The sequence below is a fragment of the Ceratotherium simum genome, chromosome 10 (assembly GCF_057802395.1).
Source record: "Ceratotherium simum simum isolate JZ-2026a chromosome 10, ASM5780239v1, whole genome shotgun sequence".
In the NCBI taxonomy this organism is placed as follows: domain Eukaryota; kingdom Metazoa; phylum Chordata; class Mammalia; order Perissodactyla; family Rhinocerotidae; genus Ceratotherium; species Ceratotherium simum.
The window spans coordinates 75,353,262-75,375,369 of record NC_141909.1 but is presented as its reverse complement, the minus strand read 5'-3'; the positions used below and the strand labels follow the sequence as shown (position 1 = coordinate 75,375,369).

Genomic DNA, 22,108 nt, shown 5'->3' with positions numbered 1-22,108 from the left:
GTTGAGTATTTCATATATATTATCTCATTTAATTTCCCCAAACAACCTTACAATGTCAGTGCTATTATCTCTATGGTACAGATCAGGAAACTCGGACCCTGAGAGGTGGTTTGTTTTGCCCAGAATCACGCAGCTGGTAAATGGTAGTAGGTGGCAGAACCAGGATTCAGGCTCCAGAGCCCATGTCCTTAAACTCTAGACTATATTGCCTTTTTTCATCCTAACACTTTTTTTTTTTTTTTTTTTGGTGAGGAAGATTGGCCCTGAGCTAACATCTGTGCCCATCTTCCTCATTTTGTATTTGGGACGCTGCCGCAGCATGGCTTGATGAGCAGTGCTTAGGTCTGCGCTTAGGATCTGAACCCACGAATCCCAGGCCACTGAAGCGGAGCACGAGAACTTAACCACTATGCCACCAGGCCAGCCCTCTAACACCTTTTAAAATTGGCTCAAGAGCCAGCCCTGATGGCCTAATGGTTAAAGTTTGGTGCACTACGCTTCGGCAGCCTGGGTTTGGTTCCCAAGCATGGAACCACACCACTTGTCTGTCAGGAGCCATGTTGTGGCGGCAGCTCACGTGGCTGTGGCGGCAGCTTCTAGAAGGACTAGAAGGACTTACGACTAGAATATACAACTATGTACTGGGGCTTTGGGAAGATTGGCAACAGATGTTAGCTCAGGGCAAATCTTTGAAAAAAAAATCAGTAACAAGAAAACTATCATTAAGAAAAAAATTGGCTCTTGATTCCATAACACAGGCTCCTCAAGACATATTTGCTTTCTGGATCATGAGCTTTTGACCAAAGATTACTCATTTTAATGTCTAAGTAGTCCTTACAGAATCCTAGTAGTGACCAAGAGCCTGGTTGATGATGTGCTAGAAGGCCACTCATTTAGAATCTCTGACATGTCAATCAGAACTGGTTTCCTAGCAAGGTACTTGAACTGTTTGTGCCTCATCTAGAAAATGGTAATAATCATAGTATCTGCCTCATAGAAGTTCTATAATAATTAAATGAGATAATACATATAAAGCACATATTAAGCACTTAACATCCTATAGATAAGTGCTTAATAACTTTCAGCTATAAAGAAAATAAAAATAGAAATACTAAGCTGTACAGTCTTCTACTAACCGTAATCTTCTATTTGGCTCTAAGTTGTCTCTAAATACCTATTTTTGTTTTCCTCACTTTACTTATCCAAAGAATTTTTCACATGCACGAGAGGATTTCTTAATAAGACAGCAATCAGTGATCATCTTACATAATTTTCAATAATGAGGACAAGGCATATGGAACATTAAAGGCCTAAGAAAATGGGATAATGTGCACCCATATAACTTTTTAAAAAGCATGAGTGGAAATCCAAGTTCTTGGATTTTAAGGCCTTGATCTTCAGACATGGAAGGCAGAGTTTCAGGGATACAATGCACATAACACATGCTGAAGACATGCCACGGGAAGAAGACCACCAACAATGAGTCTGTGAAAGTCCATCAGTCTATAACAGTGACAGGGTGTGCCTGTGGTCAATAGGTGGCAGAATACCTAGGCATTAGCCAGGGAAGGTGAGCTGAAGTAGAATGACCAACTGGCTCAACTATTTAGCCTCCATTCAAGAATTCCACGTCAGATCCAAACTTACCTTTCCAATTTTGGTTTTTATTTTTTCTCAGCCCAAATCTGATAAGCCAGCCAAATTACTCTTTAAGCATGTTCTCTTCAACTCCTCAATCCATTCCTATCCCCATGTCACTCTATCACATCTGTGTCCCTCTCCCTTTCCATTTAACAGTCCAGTACTTACCCATCATTAAAGTCACCTAAAGGGACTCAGATCTTACTTCCTCCATGGTGCTTGCCCTAAACTGCAGTACTCACCATCTACCATCCATTGAAACCATGTTGGTTCATTTATTCAACCAGATTATAAGCACCTCCCCTGGAGACTCAGTATAGCATTATGGTGAAAATATGAATAAACAGGAATAATAAACAGGAAACCAGAGACTTGAGTCTAGTCTTGGGCTTGCCATTAACTAGCTATGAAGTGAGGGATAATTATTTATCTTTGAGCCTCAGTTTCTCATCTATAAAACAAGTTCTTTTTTATCTCTAAAATTCCTAAATTCTAAGTGAAATAATCATTCAAAGTGACTAGATCAAGGCATGCTGAGACTGAAATTTGCAGCCTCCATGTCCTCATTTCATTCATTCATCAACTGTAAATGCTTGTGCTTTCTCCTTTATATTCTTGTGGCCTCTCCTTCTTCATCTCTTTTGATTAATCTCCTGTGTCTCCTGCCTAAACATCTATGAGCTTTGTGAGGCCCACTGAGGGCTGAGTGCTTGCTGAATCCTGATCCAGAAAATTAATCCCAAACAATAAATGAGGGAATGAGACTTCCCTGCAAGAGATCAAATACCCCTGCATGGTGAGAAAGTCACAGAGAGAAACAATTGGCACAAATAAGTGCCAATTAGCTGTTTGGCTTGCCACCCTTGAGAGGTCGGTCTTATTTAGACCTGCTCATCCCATTGGGGTTTATACCCCCTCAAAGGGTCTACTCCCACCTGCAGGTTTTGGAGCCCGAACCACCTGCAGGTCATCACTGGTTCCTGAAGACACTGTGAAATTTGAGTCAAATTCTCTCAATTGCTGCTAACCTCTTTCTCCTTTCCTCTCCGAGTCTCAGTTCAACTCTAACTCAACAACTCTAACTCAACAGGTGGACTCTGTGGGATCACTGGTGATACGAGTAAACCTAATAGGTTAGGCAGTGCTCTCCCAAACCTGTCCCCTCAGGGATTTCTGTTCCTTCCTCTGGGAACCCACAGGAATCCACTTTGAGGAGTCTTGTGGGACGCCAATGAAAAGTAACCATATGAAATGCCAACCTCGTTAGCCTCTTTTATTCCATGATCCGAAAACACCTTAGAAATAACTTTCTGAGCTTCAGCTTCCCCTTATGGGGATATTATGTCCATTATGTAGAAGTCTTGTCCAGATTATGGATAATGTATGTAAAGGGATGGACACGGCTTTGGCACTAGAAAGGATTCATTGATTAAATCTATTACAGCTGTTATCATTAAGTAGACACCTGCATTCAAGGTGATAAAACATCCTGTGAGGCTTCTAGAGAAAGTATGAAGAAACAAGGTTTAGTGACATGAAGCTCATTATAAGGCACTACCTGAGCCATAGTCTAAATCTATCACACCCTTTCCATCTTCTCAATGCGCAGGTTCTGCTTTTTCACCTAAAAGTGCAGTGAGGTTACATTAAAACCACAGACTAGAGTTCATAGTTCAAGAAACAATCTACTAAGGCAATGGAGATATAACTGAAATGTAGATTTCCAAGAATAGGTGCATGTTTTCTAAGTGATTTGTCCTATTTATCTATAACCTAAGGATCTTGTGTCAGGGCATTAGTTTCTAGATTCAGTAATGAAAATGCTCATTCAGTTTTTTAAAAATCCTTTAATATGGCCAAAGAAAATTTGGGAGGTTCTGCCAATCTTCTTAAGGAATATTCCCAAATTGTGCGTCACTACCTCTGGTATTCTTATTTTTGGGAAGCTACACTTTATTTTGCTCAAAAGATCCCTATAAAAACCATCCAGTGTAGACTTCCTATGACTCAGCCTTTTGGTTTAATTTAAACACATAATGAAATGTTTGACAGCAATTACAGGAGACAGTTAATTCATTAGAAACAATTATTCATCAGACTTACTGTATCAAGAGTGGGAAAAAGAGGAAAATCTCACAAAGCATAGAAAAGTGACAAAGAGGCATTTGGCAAATGAACTTGTGCTCTGTTCTCAGGACTTTGTACGAAATATTAATAAGGGCTGTTGTCTGAACATTCACTCTGGGCAGCATGCACTTCCTCATCCAGTAATTATATAACAGAAAGCAAGAAGTTTCTCATTAGTAAGTGCACATTCACTTTGGCTTGTGATGAAAGCCTCCTGTATAAGATGGCCAGATTTATTCGGTTATTTGTTCAAGCTCAAAGTCGTGCTGAAGTGGTCTTTGGTGAAGCGGTCTTCTCTAAAGTCTCCATTTTGATTCAAGGTTTTGTGTGTTGCAAATTAAAATTCTCTGTAGCATGCCTGGCTTGAGTCTGCATACCTATGCACAGACTGCACAGAATATATGTCAAGAGACACATGGATACAAAATGTATATATACTTAAAGAGGAGTGTGATAAATATTAAAACATTCGGTATGTGATCATATTTCCAAAAGAGGAGGTCTTAAATTACAGCTTCCCTCTGACATTTGACCTACATTTAGCCCCCAGAATGCACTGACTTTTTTAATGTTGAAATTGTTAAAACTTTCATTTTGTAGCTAGAAAACAGAATATGGGACATAAAACTGTTTCAGCATAAAAAGAATAGACATTCCTGCTGGCAGTCAATTAAATTTGAGTCCTTGAGTACATTTCTAATTAACTACCAATTGTTTTGTTTTTGTCCTGTTAATTTTACATACCCCATTGATGCACAAAACTTTGTTTCTCCCAAATGATCTATCCGTAGCACATCCCTAATGATTCAGGCCTTCTTTTCTTTGCCAATTTGCTGACGTAAACAATAGAGAGATGCAATTAGGCAAGCTCTTCTCAGAGTTTCTAGATGCCTCTGCCTTCCCTTATTTTGTAGGCCACCCATTCCCCCCCCCCCCCCAACACACACACACACAAACGCAGCAAACCACACTTAGTCCTGGTCAGCTGTCTCTAGACTCCCCACAGTACTGCTGGGGCAGATGAAGAGTGTTTCAGAAATGGAACATCAAATTGTGTGGCAGGGAATATTATTTTCTATTAAACTTCTAAAGCATGTAATTATTTGAGGCTACAGATCTGACTTACTTTAGAGTTTTGGAAGCAGTTCCTTGAGATTCCATATATGTCTACTAGATTTTTCGTAGAAAATCCACCATTTTGGCTAAAAAGTAATAAGGAATACTCTAGCCCCTCCACGTTACATGAGTTGAGAATCCAAATACATTTTTCGCATTCTGAAGGGACTCACTGGCAAAAGACTAAATAAAGCAAGCATGGCTTTAGGGCTAACTGGGCAAAGTATGATAATGCATTCATTTGTATGGGCTGAACCAACACTGGCAAAGGTAGTCCAGGTTGGCACTGAAGAAAATATGGGTTGACATGATGGTGGAGGAGCCACGCATTTTTTTTTAATGAGTAATTATTAATGCTATAATTACTGAGTCAATTCTGTACCACAGAATACATACCTACATGTAACACTTTTCTTAGAACCATTCTACTTTTCTATAGTTGACTTTTTCTGTTAATTTGGCACTGATCCTCAGAGTTAATCCTCAGGTCAAATTGCTTTATAATTTATAAGAAGCAGAAGGGAAATAGTGTGCAACAATGAGGAAATTATTTCAAGCTTTTTTGAAAGAAGAAACCATAATTTTAAGTGATTTTTCTCATTTCACTCATTAATAGCTGTGTATTATAGGAAAGGGGAAGCATGGCAGTTACCATTTACAGAAGGGGAAATTGAAGCACAGATTAAATAACTGGCCAAGGTCACACAGAAGTCAGGGACTGTGCCAAGAATAGAACCCATTTCCTTGATTCCCAGGTCTCTATCCCTGAGACTGTAGAATAGATCTTCTGCAGATACATATATAGATAGAATAAGTAATCACCAATTATTTTTGATCTTATAGAATTACAACATAAATGCTAAAGATAAATAGTGTGTCTTTATGTTTTGCACATGGTTGGTGCCCAATAAATATTTATGTGATAAGTAGATGGCTGACAGTATATTTAGACTGACTACTGATAACTCGCAACATGCATTTGTAAGATGTGAGCAGTGTTAACAGAATGTAAGTAGAAGTTTCTCTCTATGAATTTTTTTTGGTCTTCATAGATAGCCAATGAAGAAAATGAGATTTTCACAAAGAACTTAATATATCTAACTTTTTTTCCATTAAAGGACAATAACAGTATGTGTTGCAACTTTATTATAATCAATCATTGTTATTTATTACCTTGAAATTATAATTTGTGATAATTAGATGGAGAGAGAGAATTAAAGCGACCTATGATTTAAAGAATGTAGGCTTGGGGCCGGCCTGGTGGTGTAGTGGTTAAGTTCACGCACTCCACTTCGGCAGCCCAGGGTTTGCAGGTTCAGATCCTGGGGGCAGACCTACACACTGCTTATCAAGCCATGCTGTGGTGGCATCCCACATATAAAGTAGAGGAAGATGGGCATGGATGTCAGCCCAGGGCCAATCTTCTTCAGCAAAAGGAGGAGGATTGGCAACAGATGTTAGCTCAGGGCTCATCTTCCTCACAAAAAAAAAAAAAAAAAGAATACATGTTCTAAAAACAAAACTATGATAATCAAAGGCTGCAGGCCTTAAACCTCCCTATAGAAAAGACCCAAACACAATCAACATTGTAAAAGCAGGCCTTAGTTTTATTTATTTATTTTTTCCCCCCAAAGCCCCAGTAGATAGTTGTCTGTCGTAGCTGCACATCCTTCTAGTTGCTGTATGTGGGACGCGGCCTCAGCATGGCTGGAGAAGCAGCGCGTCAGTACGAGCCCGGGATCCGAACCCGGGTCGCCAGCAGTGGAGCGCGCTCACTTAACCACCAAGCCACGGGGCCGGCCCCAGCAGGCCTTAGTTTTAAAAAGAAGAAAAGACAACCTCAGAAGCAACCAGGTAGACTCTGGACACTAATGAGAAAGGTGATCTGAGTTAATGGAGACTGTCAGGAAGGATGACCCAGCAGAAGCCCACTCACTACCCTCATGTTTGTGGGGAGTAGATGGCCTGTCCAGGCATAAAATTCTCCAGGCAGTTAGTTACCTGAGGTGCTCCTTGGTATTCAAGTATGCATGAGTAAAAGCAGTCTTTCAACATCTTAGAGTCTTCATGAGAAAATGTAACTGGTGATCTGAAGTACAAACAGATTATGCCAAGACTGTCCTTTCCCCATTCCCTCCTGGGCTTCTCAAATCCATCCCTTCCAATCCCCAAAGAGGGGCCCCTTCCCTCCAGTCCAATATTGTTACTTGTTCCTTTAGAGACCATCTGCCTTGCAGTGGGCAGCCTTATCCAAACAATATTTCCTAGGAGACAGTACCAGCACTGTGGCAAAGCTCATCAAGGACTATGAGATCAAGACTACCACATTGCATGGATGGTTTAGTAGCCTACTTAGTTCTTCAAAATCCAGAGGGGAAGTGAAGTTCTAGAAATCTAATGTGGACTCACTGAGCAGGAGTCAGCTTTCCTACATCCCACTCTGCCCCACCCCAGCCTTAGCCAACCCACAGGTCAGAACCACTTCCTCCCATGACGGGAAACGAATGGGGCATGCTACACAAACTGGGAGTTACTCTATTCCCCCATTATACACTTCTGTTTATTCTTATTTCTACTTTTGCCTCACTTGTCTATATTTCCTTTATTTTCTTCTTCTGAAAAATCATAAATTATCTTTTCCTCAGTTCTACAACCCAGACCTACTAAATTCCTATTTCTAAAGCACAGCAAAATTACATTTACTTTCCACAATTTGTGTGCACTTCTTAGGAATCTTAGGTAAAAATTCTCACTGTTGTGAAACTAGCTCTATAGTGGGCAGAATATTCTTTTCAAGTTCCTTAAAAGTTTTGGAGCCTTATTTAGAGAAGTTTACCTTCTCTAAATTTTATGCTAGCAATAATTACAGCCTTGCATGTCTGTATTTTTCCCAAATACATTACCTCATTTGATCCTCATATTCTCTCTATGAAGTATGTGTAATGATCCTTATTTTATAGGAACAGAAGCTGTAAACTACACACACGTGAAAGGTACTATAAGCTCAACGGTGTTATGCATGCTCCCTAGGTTTATGTCCATGCTAACATGGAGCAGTTTAGGAATATCTATTTAGAAGTCTCTGCCAGTTGCTGAGGATGAGAAAAGTCCAAAATTCTACCTCATTCATTGTTAGTAACTTATTTTAATGTTATTAAAAATTCAAAAGAAATGTTCTAGCTCTCCTACTACTTTACCATCCAAATATGCAGAAAAGTAAAAGGGGGAAAGATTCTGCTATATTTCCTCTCAGCTGTTAGGTATATGAGTTTAAAAGTAACCACCCTTTCCCCCTCTCTTTTCTTCCTAATGTTTTATAAGAACAAATTCTAGGTGAATCAAAAAACCACAATGTTGGGGCCGGCCCGGTGGCGCAAGCGGTTAAGTGCGCGCGCTCCTTTGCGGCGGCCCGGGGTTCGCTGGTTCGGATCCCGGGCGCGCACCAACGCACCGCTTGTCAGGCCATGCTGTGGCGGCGTCCCATATAAAGTAGAGGAAGATGGGCACGGATGTTAGCCCAGGGCCAGTCTTCCTCAGCAAAAAAGAGGAGGATTGGCATTGGATGTTAGCTCAGGGCTGGTCCTCCTCACAAAAAAAAAACAAAAAAAAAACACCACAATGTTATCCAGTTAAAACATAGCCCAGCAGTTTACCACATTTTTTTAAAAAAGGAGGAAATTTTTGTTAAATCTATTTATTGCTCTTAATATCCATAAAGATGAACTAGTTTAGCAGTAGTTTTGATAGTTTTAAAATATATTTACATATTTATTGGACTCCAGAAAGCCATACAATTTGAGTTGTCTGAACTTCTTTAACTTAGATACATTAACCAGCTGACCATATTAAACCAATTAATAATTCTGAGCTACTTAAACACATTCTAACCTCAAAACTAAACTAATACCTTGGTTGTATCCATATATAGATATGTCCTTTAACTAGAGCCTAAAATTTAAATACCAAGAATTATTCTACATATTTAAGAGTAATGTGTATGTATTAATTACCTACTCTCTTTTGATAATCATGCACAGACACCTCTATGCAAACATGTTACTATGTAACTCAAAATAAGTAAGATTTTAAAATTCGTACAATAGAACATCCCTTATTCAAATGTCACTAACTAAAATTCCTGTCTACCACTGAATCTAAGTGTTAATCTAAGTATATAAAACATGTGTATAAAGACGTATTTGAAGAATTTTAGTAATTAAAGAGGGCTTCATTTATCTGTCAATTTTAGCATTTATCTCTCTGATAGGGTGAAATAGAGTTATTCCATTTGTTTCCTAGTGCACAAAAGTCCCATATATCTTTCTGAAATATTTCTATGTTAAATGTTCTGATTAAACCACCAAGCACCAAATCTGGGTCTGACACAGGTAAGCTACTCAGTCTGCTGACTAAAAAAATGAGAACTTCTTATGGATGTGCCCATTTTCAGCAGGTGATTTCAAGCAACAACATATTTTTTAATGAAGCATTCGTTAAAAAAAGAAACAAAAGCTTTCATTTCTGATGGGTCTTGTGATTGGTAAAAAAAAAAAAAAAAAAAAAAGAATGCCTTTAGCAAAGAATAAGTCAAATGGCCAATAAATATTTATCGAAGATTTAAGACAGGGCTCTGAGTCTTGAGAGAATTCCAAGAGGAATAAGACATCTTTCCATGCCTTGGAAGGTTACTTATAACATGAGAGAAGGATTCCATACACCAAAAAGAAATCGGAAAAAGAGAGCTAACGTTTACAGAGTTTCACTTCAGCTGACCTCGTTCCCCAAATAATATTTGATTAGCATTATTCAAATCTAACTTTATATTATGTTCTATCACTCATAATTGTTATTTTCTAATATAGTTACAATCCTTGATAGAATTGAAATTTTGATTTTCTATTGTCAAAACAAAAATTAAAAATATCTAAAAAAGGCTATGTTGTTCCATAAAAATTCAACTCTTCACTTTTATCCAAATCTAATAGCTTAAATTATTTAGTTATTTTTCATTTATTTACATGTTAGGTTAGCACAAATATCGAGGCTTTAAAGGGATGGGTCCATATATATGGATGCCTACCCCCAAATTAGCAAAATAATGCAAACTCCCAGAAAGCTCACTTTCTTTTGGGTTAAATATCCACAAGGGTAAGGAAGGTATTCAAGATTTGTAAGTTTTCCATATTCTATTGTTAGAAAATGCCAGTTAGATGAGAAATCAGACGTCTGTGGAAACAGCTACTTCTTAGGAATTCCGTAACTCACCGGTAACTTTCACTATCAGAATAATATGCCTTAAACAAAGATTAAAACACAAGATGAAGAAGAGTTGAAATTGCAGGAAGAATCTAGAAAACCAAATAGCCACTTCTCTCTGTTTATGCTAGAATTATGTCTTGTTTATTTATTTATTTATTTTTTGGTGAGGAAGATTGGCTTTGAGCCAATACCTGTTGCCAGTTCTCCTCTTTTTGCTTGAGGAAGACTGGCCCTGAGCTGACATCTGTGCCACTCTTCCCTTAGTTTGTATGTGGGTAGCTGCCACAGCATGGTTTGATGAGTGGTGTAGGTCCGCACCTGGGATCTGAACCCGTGAACCCGGGCCACCAAACCAGAGCTTGCCAAACTCAACCAGTACGCCACTGGGCCAGCCCCTCTTGTTTACTTTTTATCAAGCTAATTTGTTTTTGTTTTTCTTTTTTTAAATAACAGTTCTCCCAAACTCTCTGCAAGTAGAGTTAAAAGCAACAAAGAAAATACTTTGGCATAATGATAATCCTTGGGCAGTCTCAATATCTTATTGTGGCACCTATCAATTCTATTCCTGTTCTTCAAATTAGCTCCCATGAACTATCATTAGTATCATTCCTCTAGACTAAACAAAAATGGAAAAAAAAGCAAACAGGGCTCAGTGATCAACAGGAGGCAAGGAAACACTGCACAATTAACAGGGTAGAGATGTATTCATTCAGCAAATACACAGTGAGCATCTACTGTGTGCCAGCCACTCTGCCAGGCTCTCAATCAGCTTATAGCCTAGAGAAAAGACAAAGGTATGCACACCTAGTGACGTAACAATGGTGTAAACAAAGTGCTGTTCATACTGAGGAGGGAGTCTGAATGAGGCAGTCAGGAGGGTTTGCAGAGAAGGTGACATAAGAGCTGAGCGTTGGAGGATAAAGAAGGACTTCTTAGGAGGCAGAAAATGGGTGGAAGTGCATTTCAGACAGATGGAAAAGCAGGAGCAAAGCCTATGAAAGGTAGTTATCATCAGTGTTGGGAAGATCTCACATCATATCCAGTGTTTACAAAATGAGAAATGGGAAGACCAGTGTAACTGATGTAGTGCTGTACCAAAGTCTGGGGGTCCTCAATTGGAAAATGAGATGAGTTCCAACCTGAGTTCCGAATAACCGCTCACAGGGTAATCTTAATTCTGTCCCTGTTCTCCTAAAACTATAAACTAGAGAGAAAAATTATGAAATGGTTAGAAATGGGTAAGAAAAAAGAGTAGATATTGCCTACCTCTTCCCGAGGCAGGGAAAGCCTTTGCTCCAAATATACTGCACATCCCATCCACAAACTCCCATCTGTGTCTATTAAAGAATCTTGAGTCCAGGTATCAAAAAGTATTTAAAAGTTATTCAAGAAATTAACTGTTCCTACCTTGCTTTAGAATGATTATAGTTACAGGGATGCCAGAACCACTTGACTGTAGGTTGAGGGATACCATAAATGGTACAAGTCAGGGTTTGTCTGCTGCCCAGTGGGTAGAGAGTCGGGTCTGGAAATGATGACACGGCCTTTTCGTAAATCTGGGGTTTCACTGGAAAGGAGATAAAGATCAGGATAGAGGTCAAGAACTGTTCTAATGACTTTCTCCTGGGCCACAACATGAAGGACCACATTCTCACTGGTTTTGATGTCAGGGAAGCAAACACATCAACAAAAATTAAACCTGCATACTTGTCATTATAATGCCAATTTTTAAAAAAGTAGAAGTGTTTTGAGAACATTACATTGATTCCATGGTATGTACATTATGATTACAATCATAAAAAATCATATTGCTTACGGAAAATAACAAGCCGACATGAAATAGTTATGATGGAGGCATAAGTGGTTTTTAAAATATTTAAAATTTTGTTTTCTTTCATGTTATTATACTGACTTTTGATTTACAAATTTTCATTAATTTTACCCCTACCAGTACCAGAAGAAAGTATGAACAGTAAACTTACCATTTACAATTAGAGTAGCCGTGAGGTTTTTAAACACATTTGACTGCTTTATGCCCAGCAAGATTGTATAATCCCCTGCGTCTTCTGCAGTTACATCTTTGATAATTAATGAATAGCCATGAACCAAATATCGAGCAGATTTCTCAGTCACAGGTAACCCATCTTTTAACCTGTGGGTAAGAGTATGATCAGTATAAGTCATTTCACACCTCCTCTCAGATGTCACTTTAACACTGTCATTAAAGTTTGTTAAGCTCAAGTTTATATGTTTCAAGACTGATCTTCAACATCCATTTAAAAAATTTAGACACTAACTTTTCAGCAAAGCCAGGTGTGATTTTTAGATTGGGTAACACTTCATATTTATTGGCAAAGAGGAAGAAGTAAGCTAAAGGAAGAAAGAAAAGTGATAGTTTAATGTACCCACAGGGATACTGGTCGCCTTTGTGACTTAAGTATTAACCCAGAAGCACCGGCTGATTCCATCCGAGATGTTTTTCAAAGTTTCCCGTGAGGCTCCATCAGCAATACAAGGGCCATTGTAAGTCAGATCAACTAGATCACTTCTCCAGATAAAAATAAAAATAGACTTTTCTATTGTGGTCTCATGTGGAGTTCTTATTAGTTATATAAATGGTCACACCAGTTGTCCCTTTCGTAAGCTATAGTGAAATCAAGATTATCAAGATTTTTCCCCTGAGGAAGAATAGCTAAGGCACAAAAGTCACAAACAAAAGGTATAAACTTAAAAAAAATTTTTTTAACTTTAAATATAGAATCAATGCCTAGATATCATGCAATTGCATACAGAACTGAGAGTCAGGAGGCCTGAATGCTTGACCTGGTTCTGCCACTGTGTGCTGCACACGTGACTTATCTGTTTGAGCCTCAGTTTCCCCAGATTTTCTAGAGTTTCTCAAAGATCTCTTTTAACTCTAAAATTTTATTATTTCATTAAATTGCACAGTTCAAGTGAGCATTTTTAATCTGTTAGGAGGTGATTGTGTTCTGTATAAGGGTATAATATTGGGAATGGTATTAGTTCATATTCATGCATGTGTTACATAGTTCTGCAAACAAATGCCCATTACCAGCGGGGTCTCAGTTCCAAAGCAGTTAAAATAAGTAAGCTCTATTTTGTGATTACAAATATCATTTTAGGATTACTTTAAATTATTTCCTATTAAAAAGTCAGTATTTTCAAAAATGGATTGATTTTTTTGTTTATTTGTTTTAGGTCCTTCCTTGCTACTTAGTTAATTGAAGAAATTAGCCCAGTTTAATAGATGGGGATACTCTCAGATACGGAAAAATGGAATGTCCCTCCAAGAGTGATTAAATTTCTATTAAGGAATAATGTTCACTCATAGGAAATTTACTATTAAACTTTTTAGATAGTATGAAACAAAAAAATCTCTTTTCTACTATGACAGCTTGAAGAGGCATAGCACAGAGTTTAATTTTCACTTTAATTCCCTGTTAACTATTTGAGGAAACTGAAAACAAACACTACACTCATATGATATTGAAAGCAAAATAAGCTCTGGTTGAGCAGATCCTAAAATGGCACCAGTTCCATATTGTATGGGTTGTTTTCCTAATCAGTTTTGTACTATACTCTTTGTTTAAATGCAATGGCTTGAGCCAAAGATACTGGTGTTTAAAAGTGATTTAACAAAATGACTGCAGATTATAAACAGATTACATTGTTTTACATCAGATGGTGTACTAGCATTAAAAAACACTGCTTAAGGAATTTCTGAATATGCAAACTTTGAGCCAAAAAAAATTTAATTAGTTCAAGTAGGTCCATTCATCTACTCCTGCAACTGAATGAGTCTTGTCTCTATTAATGTTTGTTTAATTTTAAGACAAGACTGGAAATTTCAACCCAGCTGTATATAGAAGAAATATTTTCAGATAGTAAAAGAATTATTTTCCTCATTACAAGGGCCCACTTCTTCAGGGTTAATAGAGCATGTTACATATTCAAGATGCTTCCTAGTCATTGCCCAACATATTCCCTTCAAAGGATGTTGACATCATAGGAAGGTTTAGAGATGCAGAAATTTAGTCACAGTGAGTGAATGAGCACTCAAAAAACCCTAACCCCTTGCTTCATCCTGTTACATTATTTCCTTTCTCCTCCAGCCCTTCTTCCTACCTACTCCACTCCCAGCCCAGAAACCAACACAGTTCTTAGCTCTCCACTGCTGTCTAGGAGACTTATCTCGATATTTTTTCAGGAATTCAAGTCATGGAGCTCCTGCATCTTCTACTTACAAAGCATATCTTAAACTGATATGAAAATAATTATGGTCCTACCATACAACTTCTGGTGAGGGAAATGCCTTCACTTTCATAGATAGCCGGTAAGACCGCTTGCCAGCTACAGTTTCCAGCACCTGCTGTTTTCGGTGTTTCACAGTGATGAATGCTTTATCTTTGAAAGGAGAAGTGATAAATACATTAGAAAAGACTATATTTATGTAAACAAAACCAAAACAAAAAACCCAACTCCCTGCCTCATTAAAGGAGGATGCAACCAATGAATAAATAAACAGCTGAATTATGATCAAGCCTATCAATGAGCCCAAATATTGAACAATGAATAAAATAATTTAAAAGTACCCTAACTAGTGGAATACTTTCAAATCAAATGGTTGCAAGTCCCAGGGACATAAAAACAGTGGCAGAGCAACAGAAAGTGAAACATCTGAAATATCTATATCACAATAACAGAAATAGAAAAAGATACTTGTAAAAATCTAGCTGGCCAATATGAGTACAATGGGAGAAGGTTGCTCCAGGCATCCTAAAACAACTAATTTGATATAAAAAAACCAACTGGAGAAAATCAAAAGAATATCAAAGGCCATTGATAGAGTTGTTCCACAGTTTCTGCTCCTCATACTGTTTTTCTTTTCAACAGTGGAAATAAATGAGATTTTTAAGGATTCTAAAGAGGTCTAAGTATTATCTTTACATAATTTGCCTATTGGAATCAAGGAACAATATTAGGATTTCACGAGAGTAAAACCAGGTATAAAATAGCATCAATTCTAAATAATTTATCACACCATATTTTTATTTTTCTGAATCATAGTAGTACCTGAGAAATTTCCCAGAGAATATAAAGGTAAAACTGATCATATTTTTCTGTTTTGTTTATATGGAACACTAAATAAGTAATTTCATATAGATTATAATATGATCTTAACTGAATTGTTAACCACAATAAACTTATAAGGAAAAGATTCTCTGTCCAAGAGATTGGATTGGTGGTTACCAGAGGGGAAGGGGGGAGGGAGGAGGGTGAAAGGGGTAATTCGGTACAGGTGTGTGGTGATGGGTTGTAATTAGTATTTTGGTGGTGAACATGATGTAATCTATGCAGAAATAGAAGTACAATGATGTACACCTGAAATTTTTACACATATATGTGTAAATTTATAACACAAATTTATAACACATAATATGTTATTTCCTTCTCTCAATCCTTCCCCATGAGGAGGCATGAAAAAAAGACTTTGGAAGCTGTCCAGAACTGATCTTTGGGTCGCCTGAACTTAGCTCTCCTCTGTGCCATATCGTCATAAACCAATGTTACTGCAATAAACAAAAAATTAAAAAAAAAAAAAAAGATTCTCTGTCCAATTCAAAAGTATTAAATTTAAAGAGCACTTAATATGATTTGCTTTTTGGCAGGGGTAGGAGGGGGACAAAGTTGTATTCATTCATGACAGTGTACCTCTTGGCCAAAAGAAAATTTACTTGTCTTATACAATTCCCCAAATCCATAATGATTTGAAAGCAGAGCATGAGTTGCTTACCATATATATGCACTGAGGTGTTAACAGATTTGAATGATGGGCCACTCTTTACATGACAAGTATAAAGTCCTTTGTCTTTGTTCTGCGCTTTGTCAATAGTAAGAACACTGTAGAATACATTGGTATGGGAATTGCGTTGGTCAATTCGTTGCCTTATAGAGGCTCTCTTATTTGTCTAAAAAGAAAGTGTATAACAAATGTAGAAGTAGTAATTGTTCATGCTTAAAGTTATAGCATTTCTCAGATTAATACTGAGATCAATATTTTATGCTAAGAAGCAAACCCACCTAGAGCAAACATCTGTTTGGAAACTACATCTCTGTCTAGATGTGTTTCAAATATGTGCCATAGGAGCATTTATTTAGCACTTCATTTTCTTCAAGTAGACTTTCACATACACTATCTCAATCGTTTCTCACAACAACCCAGTGAGATTGGCAGGATTATTGCCCTTTTACAGATGAAGAAACTGAAGCGTCAGAGACACTGGCCAAAGCAGGCTGGGAACTCAAGTCTTTGAGTATAAATCTAGCGCCTTCCCTCTAGCACACACCTCTCTAAACAGTGACCTGTTCTCTAGGCATAGATATCTCACACAGACTCAGACAATAATTGTTGGTAGTATCTGGCTCAGTGACAGTGTTTCTCTTAATAAGTTATCATGTGAGTTTTCTTTTGCTTCCTTATTAGAAATGAAGGAAAAAATAATGAGTCCTGGCTACACCTACTAAGGGGTAATAATCTTAGTTTCATTATTTCACTATTTGAGCAATGCTCACCAATTTTTGCTAATCGCACTAAATGGATCTGGGGACATGCAAAGCTATCGAAAGGTTGAGCTAACACTTGAGTGGGGTGGGGAGGTTGTCCCGTGTTTGCCTCAGGGAAGGCCAAGAGCAAGCCTCCAGGCTCGGCAGTGTGAATTGGCCACAATGACCAGCTCCTGGTTTGAGAAGATGAGATCACATTGCCTTTTCCTTTAATTGTTCCTTCCTCTTTTTTTTATTGTTACATTTTATAACACATAATATGTTATTTCCTTCTCTCAATCCTTCCCCATGAGGAGGCATGAAAAAAAGACTTTGGAAGCTGTCCAGAACTGATCTTTGGTCGCCTGAACTTAGCTCTCCTCTGTGCCATATCTAATGAACTTCCACCACCTGTCCTTTTATTGCTCTCTTGGAACAGACACACGTTTAGGGCATTTTCTTCATTCTTAGCAGTAACCAGAAAGAAAATGTCAATCATCACCATCAAAAATCAGAGACTTAGTCCCCTAAATAACAGACTGAGGAACTTTCAGCAACTCTGTTTACGTAGGTATTACTTCTCTCTTCTCCCTTTGAGAATTCTTTGCTTCCGAAGTTTGAGTAATGTTGGTATTTTTTCTGCCTTGGAAAACAACTGATCCTGGATTTCTGAACTGCTTTGTCTAGTACTGTAGCCATCAGTCACATGTGGCTATTTAAATTAAAATTAAACAAAATGAAAAATTCCGTTCCTTAGTCACACTAGACACAAGTGCTCATTAGCCATATGGGGCTAATGGTTACTATATTGGACAGCAGAGACATAGAATATTTCCATCACAGAAAGTTCTATTGGACAATACCATTTTAGAAGGCTACTGGCATTCAATAGATATATTATCGTATTCTTACTTATAGTAGCAATACTAACAGGATAAAAGTTTCTTCCCTCTTGGCAATTATTGAGAATATTTGATTTCTATCAAAACTCACAGGGGCCGGCCCGGTGGTGTAGCAGTTAGGTGTGCGTGCTCTGCTGCCTTGGCCCGGGGTTCGGATCCCGGGCGCACACCGACGCACGGCTTGTCAGGCCATGCTGTGGCGGTGTCCCATATAAAGTAGAGGAAGATGGGCATGGATGTTAGCCCAGTGCCAGTCTTCCTCAGCAAAAAGAGGAGGATTGGTGAGGACGTTAGCTCAGGGCTAACCTTCCTCACATACACACACAAAAAAACTCATAAAATATTGCTACAAGTCGTAGCATTTTTATTTAAATGAAACAATACCACTTTGTAGAAAATATTTTATGACTGATGAGTCCTTAATGTGTCCCTACAGGGCACTTGTTACACCTTTTTGTTGCTAAGTTATTCTATTTCCATGGCAAGAAATCTTGATGAAAAACAACAATAGCTTGGGGCTGAAGCATTAATCTTTCAAACATAATTTAATCATAAGTTAACTTTGTGATTGGGCAATATGAATGACATAACAAATGACTGTACTTGGGATTTGCTGCATAAATCATACTGACACACAAGAAATTGGGACTGGAACGACTGTCAAAAGTTTCTTAACAGTTTATCATAGATTCCCCATCTACACACTTTTAAAATCATAATTGTTTGCAAGGATGTTTAATTTGAATAAGGGAACTCAACTCAGTCTTCATTCTTCTCATTTTTTCTGAAGGACAGAATTGCTCCTTTGTTACTAAACAAATGGAATACTGGATGGCTAGGTTGTAATATCTGTTCCAAACATGCTCCAATCAGGTGCCTCACTGTCTGCCAGTATCTTAAATTAATGCACTGACAACAACTTTTTGTTGTTGTTGTTACAAAAGATAGTCCCTGCCTGGCACTTAGTGATAAATTTCTCTCTCATCTCTAAATCCTAGAGAATAGTTTCCAAGGATGAAACAATCCCTGTTTCCACCCAGAATCATGCAATAGAAATACCAGCCTATACACTTCAAAACAAAACCTCCAGACATCAAAAGACTGTATCTATGTATATCATACTCATGAGATGTCAGGCAAGGAAAGCACCCAGACCAAACCCAAAGCTTCTTTGTTGACTCAGACTGCCACAGGAGTCAGAATATTCTGATTTTTCTCACCTCAAAAACTCAGTGGCATTTCACTTGTTACAAATAAATACTATCCTACAGAAGAAATAGAAAAATTGGTCACTTACTTCACCAGGGTAACTCCAGGTCATTTGAACTCGAGTATTTAAGGGAGTGGTAGCAGTACAGTTGAGGGTGAGACTATGGCCTCTGAGTAACTTGACTGGGCTTGGTGTGCGGATTTGGACGTCTATGATTGTATTGGCTGCAAGCATAAGAAATAACATTTTTTAAAAAATCAAGGTTTCATTAAGCAGATAAACCGTTGAGCATTTTGGCTTATGTTCATGCCTTTAGAACATCACTTACTTTGTCGATATGTGAGATAGTTTGTCTTGTACAAATGTCCGTTGACTGTTGTTTCACAGGTCAGAAGCCCTATTTCTTTGTATGTTGCATTTGATATTATAAAACCCTTCCTACTGTCCCAGGTTATTCTTTTTCCATCAGGGATCAGAGTATCAAGTGGAAACTGAAAAGGAAGAAACATGCTTTAACAAAATCTTGTTAGCACTGTGGCAATACTATTTCACTAATAATTTGTGAAAACATAATTTTCATCTAAAATGAAAATAGTACAGCTAAAAACTCCAGTTTGTTATAATTGGTTCTTTAGTTTTCTTTGCATATAGCAAGATATACATTCATTATAATAAATTATAGTAATTGTGGTAATTTATCATCAACCTTAGCAACAAGCTCTACCCACCTAGGATAGACCTAGTTGTCATGTCAGACTTCTAGTGGGAGCCCCTATCTCTTTGGCCTTTGGGAATCTTGGTCATAAACTGGCCTGATACTTGATAGAGAAACCAATTAGTATTTTTTTTAGTGGGGCTGCCAAGTTATCCTCTTGAGTCTCATCATCTGGAGCTTTTAACAAGCCATAACTTGTCCTCCCACTTTGTATGATTTACTAAAGAGGTAGCTGCCTTAAAAGGACTATAAATAACTCCAGGTCCTCCAAGAGTCGCAGCATTAACTTGGCACTCACTGGGGTTATCATTCTGAGAAGGCTGAGGGTATCAGCTCTGCCTCTGGGAGGGAAATTCCCAGAAGCTGAGGCCGCTGACAGTAAAGACAGCCGCAAACAGATGTGGAGGCCAGAGACATTGTTGAATAAAGTGCTCTCGGATTCTTAGAAGTATTCCCAAACACAGAGAGTCCAAACAGAAGAAAAGAATCCATGATTTGATTCTCCCCTTATGCCTCCTTCTGGACACCAAGGACTTAATTTTTAAAGACTGCAATATAAACAGTCTACCTTGGGATCAGACTTTATAAAGACTCATTGCTCCATAGAGTGGCCCAGGCAAACTCCCCTGATGCCAGATTGCCAGCCCAATTTCAGCGGCAGTACATTCTGACTACCACTAATACTTATCCCCAGTTGGAGAAGGAAAAAAAAAAAATCAGATTACCTCCCTGCAACAGATTATAAAGGAAAGGCCAAACTGCCATAAAGTGTCATATCTTTTCTGTCTTCTTTTAAAAAGTACACCTTACATCACTCTATGTATCTGTTATTGTTTATTTATATTGCTTGTTGAAGGAGCTAATCTGGTGGGAATTTGTGATCCTGTGGCAGAAATTTCTATTCCAAAAGTCACTAGTGGCCTCTCCCAGGGAATGTGTCTGTCCTGGTATATGTTACCAGAGTGTTACTTGGGTCTGAAATGAATTGCACCCTGTTTTTGAAGAACTGAAAGCAACTGAAAGATGCATTTCATGTTTTAGTAAATCAGGATTCTGTCTGTAAACTTAGGAATGCCCTGCATTCAGTGGGGAAAAAAGAACCTTCTCTTCTAATTTGATGCAAACTATTAAGGGAAAAATTCAGAAAAATTTAAGTCAGGAATTGAAATCTATGATGCTTTAAAAACATGTGAAAACAAACACGTGCTGAATCTAAAAGAAAGGTTTGCTGATGGACTTCTTCAGCACAACTTAAAAATACATTAAAATTTCCTCTAAAATATTTCTCTTACTCTAATCTATCCATTACTGCCACTAGTAGTATTCTGTTGACAAAGTAACTGTATTTCTAGCTGACAAGAGCTAAAATAGCAAAAGACTATATAGCTCCTCAGCTGTGGTGGTGCCGCATGTGTCATAAAGAGGCAGACAGATGGGCAGTACTGGACAGGGAGCCTGTCTCCAGCTGACGACGGCTCCGCCACGTTAGGCATGGGAAAAGGAGAGGGAGGGGACGGCAAATCAGAAGAAAAAGGACAAGAAGAGAAATGTAAGGGAAAGATTTTATATTAATTTCATGTCAGCATACATATGTAATAGGTTAGAATATTTTCAGTATTTACATGGCAAGCCAAAATCCCTGTTAGCTGTTAGAACTTTATGCTTCTGTCTTTTTTTTTTTTTTTTTGTATTATAGATCTTAGGTAGAAAACAGAGAAAATAAGCTTTTCCCCCCAATTTTTTTACATGTGGGAATTTGGGAATGTCCCTTACAACAGACAAGTGATCTGCATTAGGGCAAAAAGGCAAGGGGCTTGCATGAAACAGAGAAGTTCCATGTCCCCATGGCTTGTTCCATATGAATCATATAGCTATTATTATCTTGGAGTAATGCCATGCTATTGAAAACATCACTTGGTAATAAATAAAGTATTGGGTAGTAAACTGTTAGATAAATTTAATAATAGCTAACCCTTGAATAGGGCTTACCTTGTGCCAGAAGCTGTTCTAAGTGCTTTCCATATGTCACCTCATCTAGCCTTCCTAACAACCATGTGAGGTGGGAGCTATTGTAATCACTCTCCTCTCTCAAACAAGGAAGCTGAGGTGGAGAGGGGTTTGATAACTCGCCAGTTTTTCCAGCAGGTAAGTGGTAGGGTGGTAATGCAGGCAGTGTAGCACTGGGCTCTGCTCTTAACCACCCTCATCTTCCTCCTCTGCAAACTAAAACATCGGCAAAGGGTGGCAAGAGCACCAAAGGAGAAGTCAAGAGATCAGTGCCAATGCCCAGTATGGCCCGGGAAGTCCCTAACTCCCTGGGAACCTCAGTTTTTTCTTCCACCGATTGAGTTAGACTCCTGTGGTGTTTCCAGCTCTGACATACAATGATTTTTATGTTTTCTGGCGATGATGCACAGATGTAGTGGAAGCCCAAACCTGTCACTGATGGACTATAATGAGGGCTTAAATCAAATCAACAATGTAGGAAAGTGAATGCAAGAGGAGAAGACAGGAGACACCTCCATCACGTTTCAGGATTCATGGTCAATAGGTGATACTGAAAATCACTCTAAA

General features: G+C 38.2%; 1 protein-coding gene across 1 annotated transcript in view; it reads right to left on the bottom strand.

The window, feature by feature from the left end:
• Positions 1-22,108, bottom strand: part of FLT1 (fms related receptor tyrosine kinase 1) — a 185,068-nt gene that overhangs the window by 116,653 nt on the left and 46,307 nt on the right. Inside the window, exons 5-10 of the mRNA XM_004435289.3 lie at positions 19,148-19,310; positions 18,907-19,043; positions 15,959-16,133; positions 14,451-14,568; positions 12,126-12,295; positions 11,551-11,710 (exon numbers count right to left, since the gene is read on the bottom strand). Of these exons, the coding sequence (XP_004435346.1) occupies positions 11,551-11,710; positions 12,126-12,295; positions 14,451-14,568; positions 15,959-16,133; positions 18,907-19,043; positions 19,148-19,310 (923 nt within the window). The remainder of the gene's footprint in view (positions 1-11,550; positions 11,711-12,125; positions 12,296-14,450; positions 14,569-15,958; positions 16,134-18,906; positions 19,044-19,147; positions 19,311-22,108) is intronic.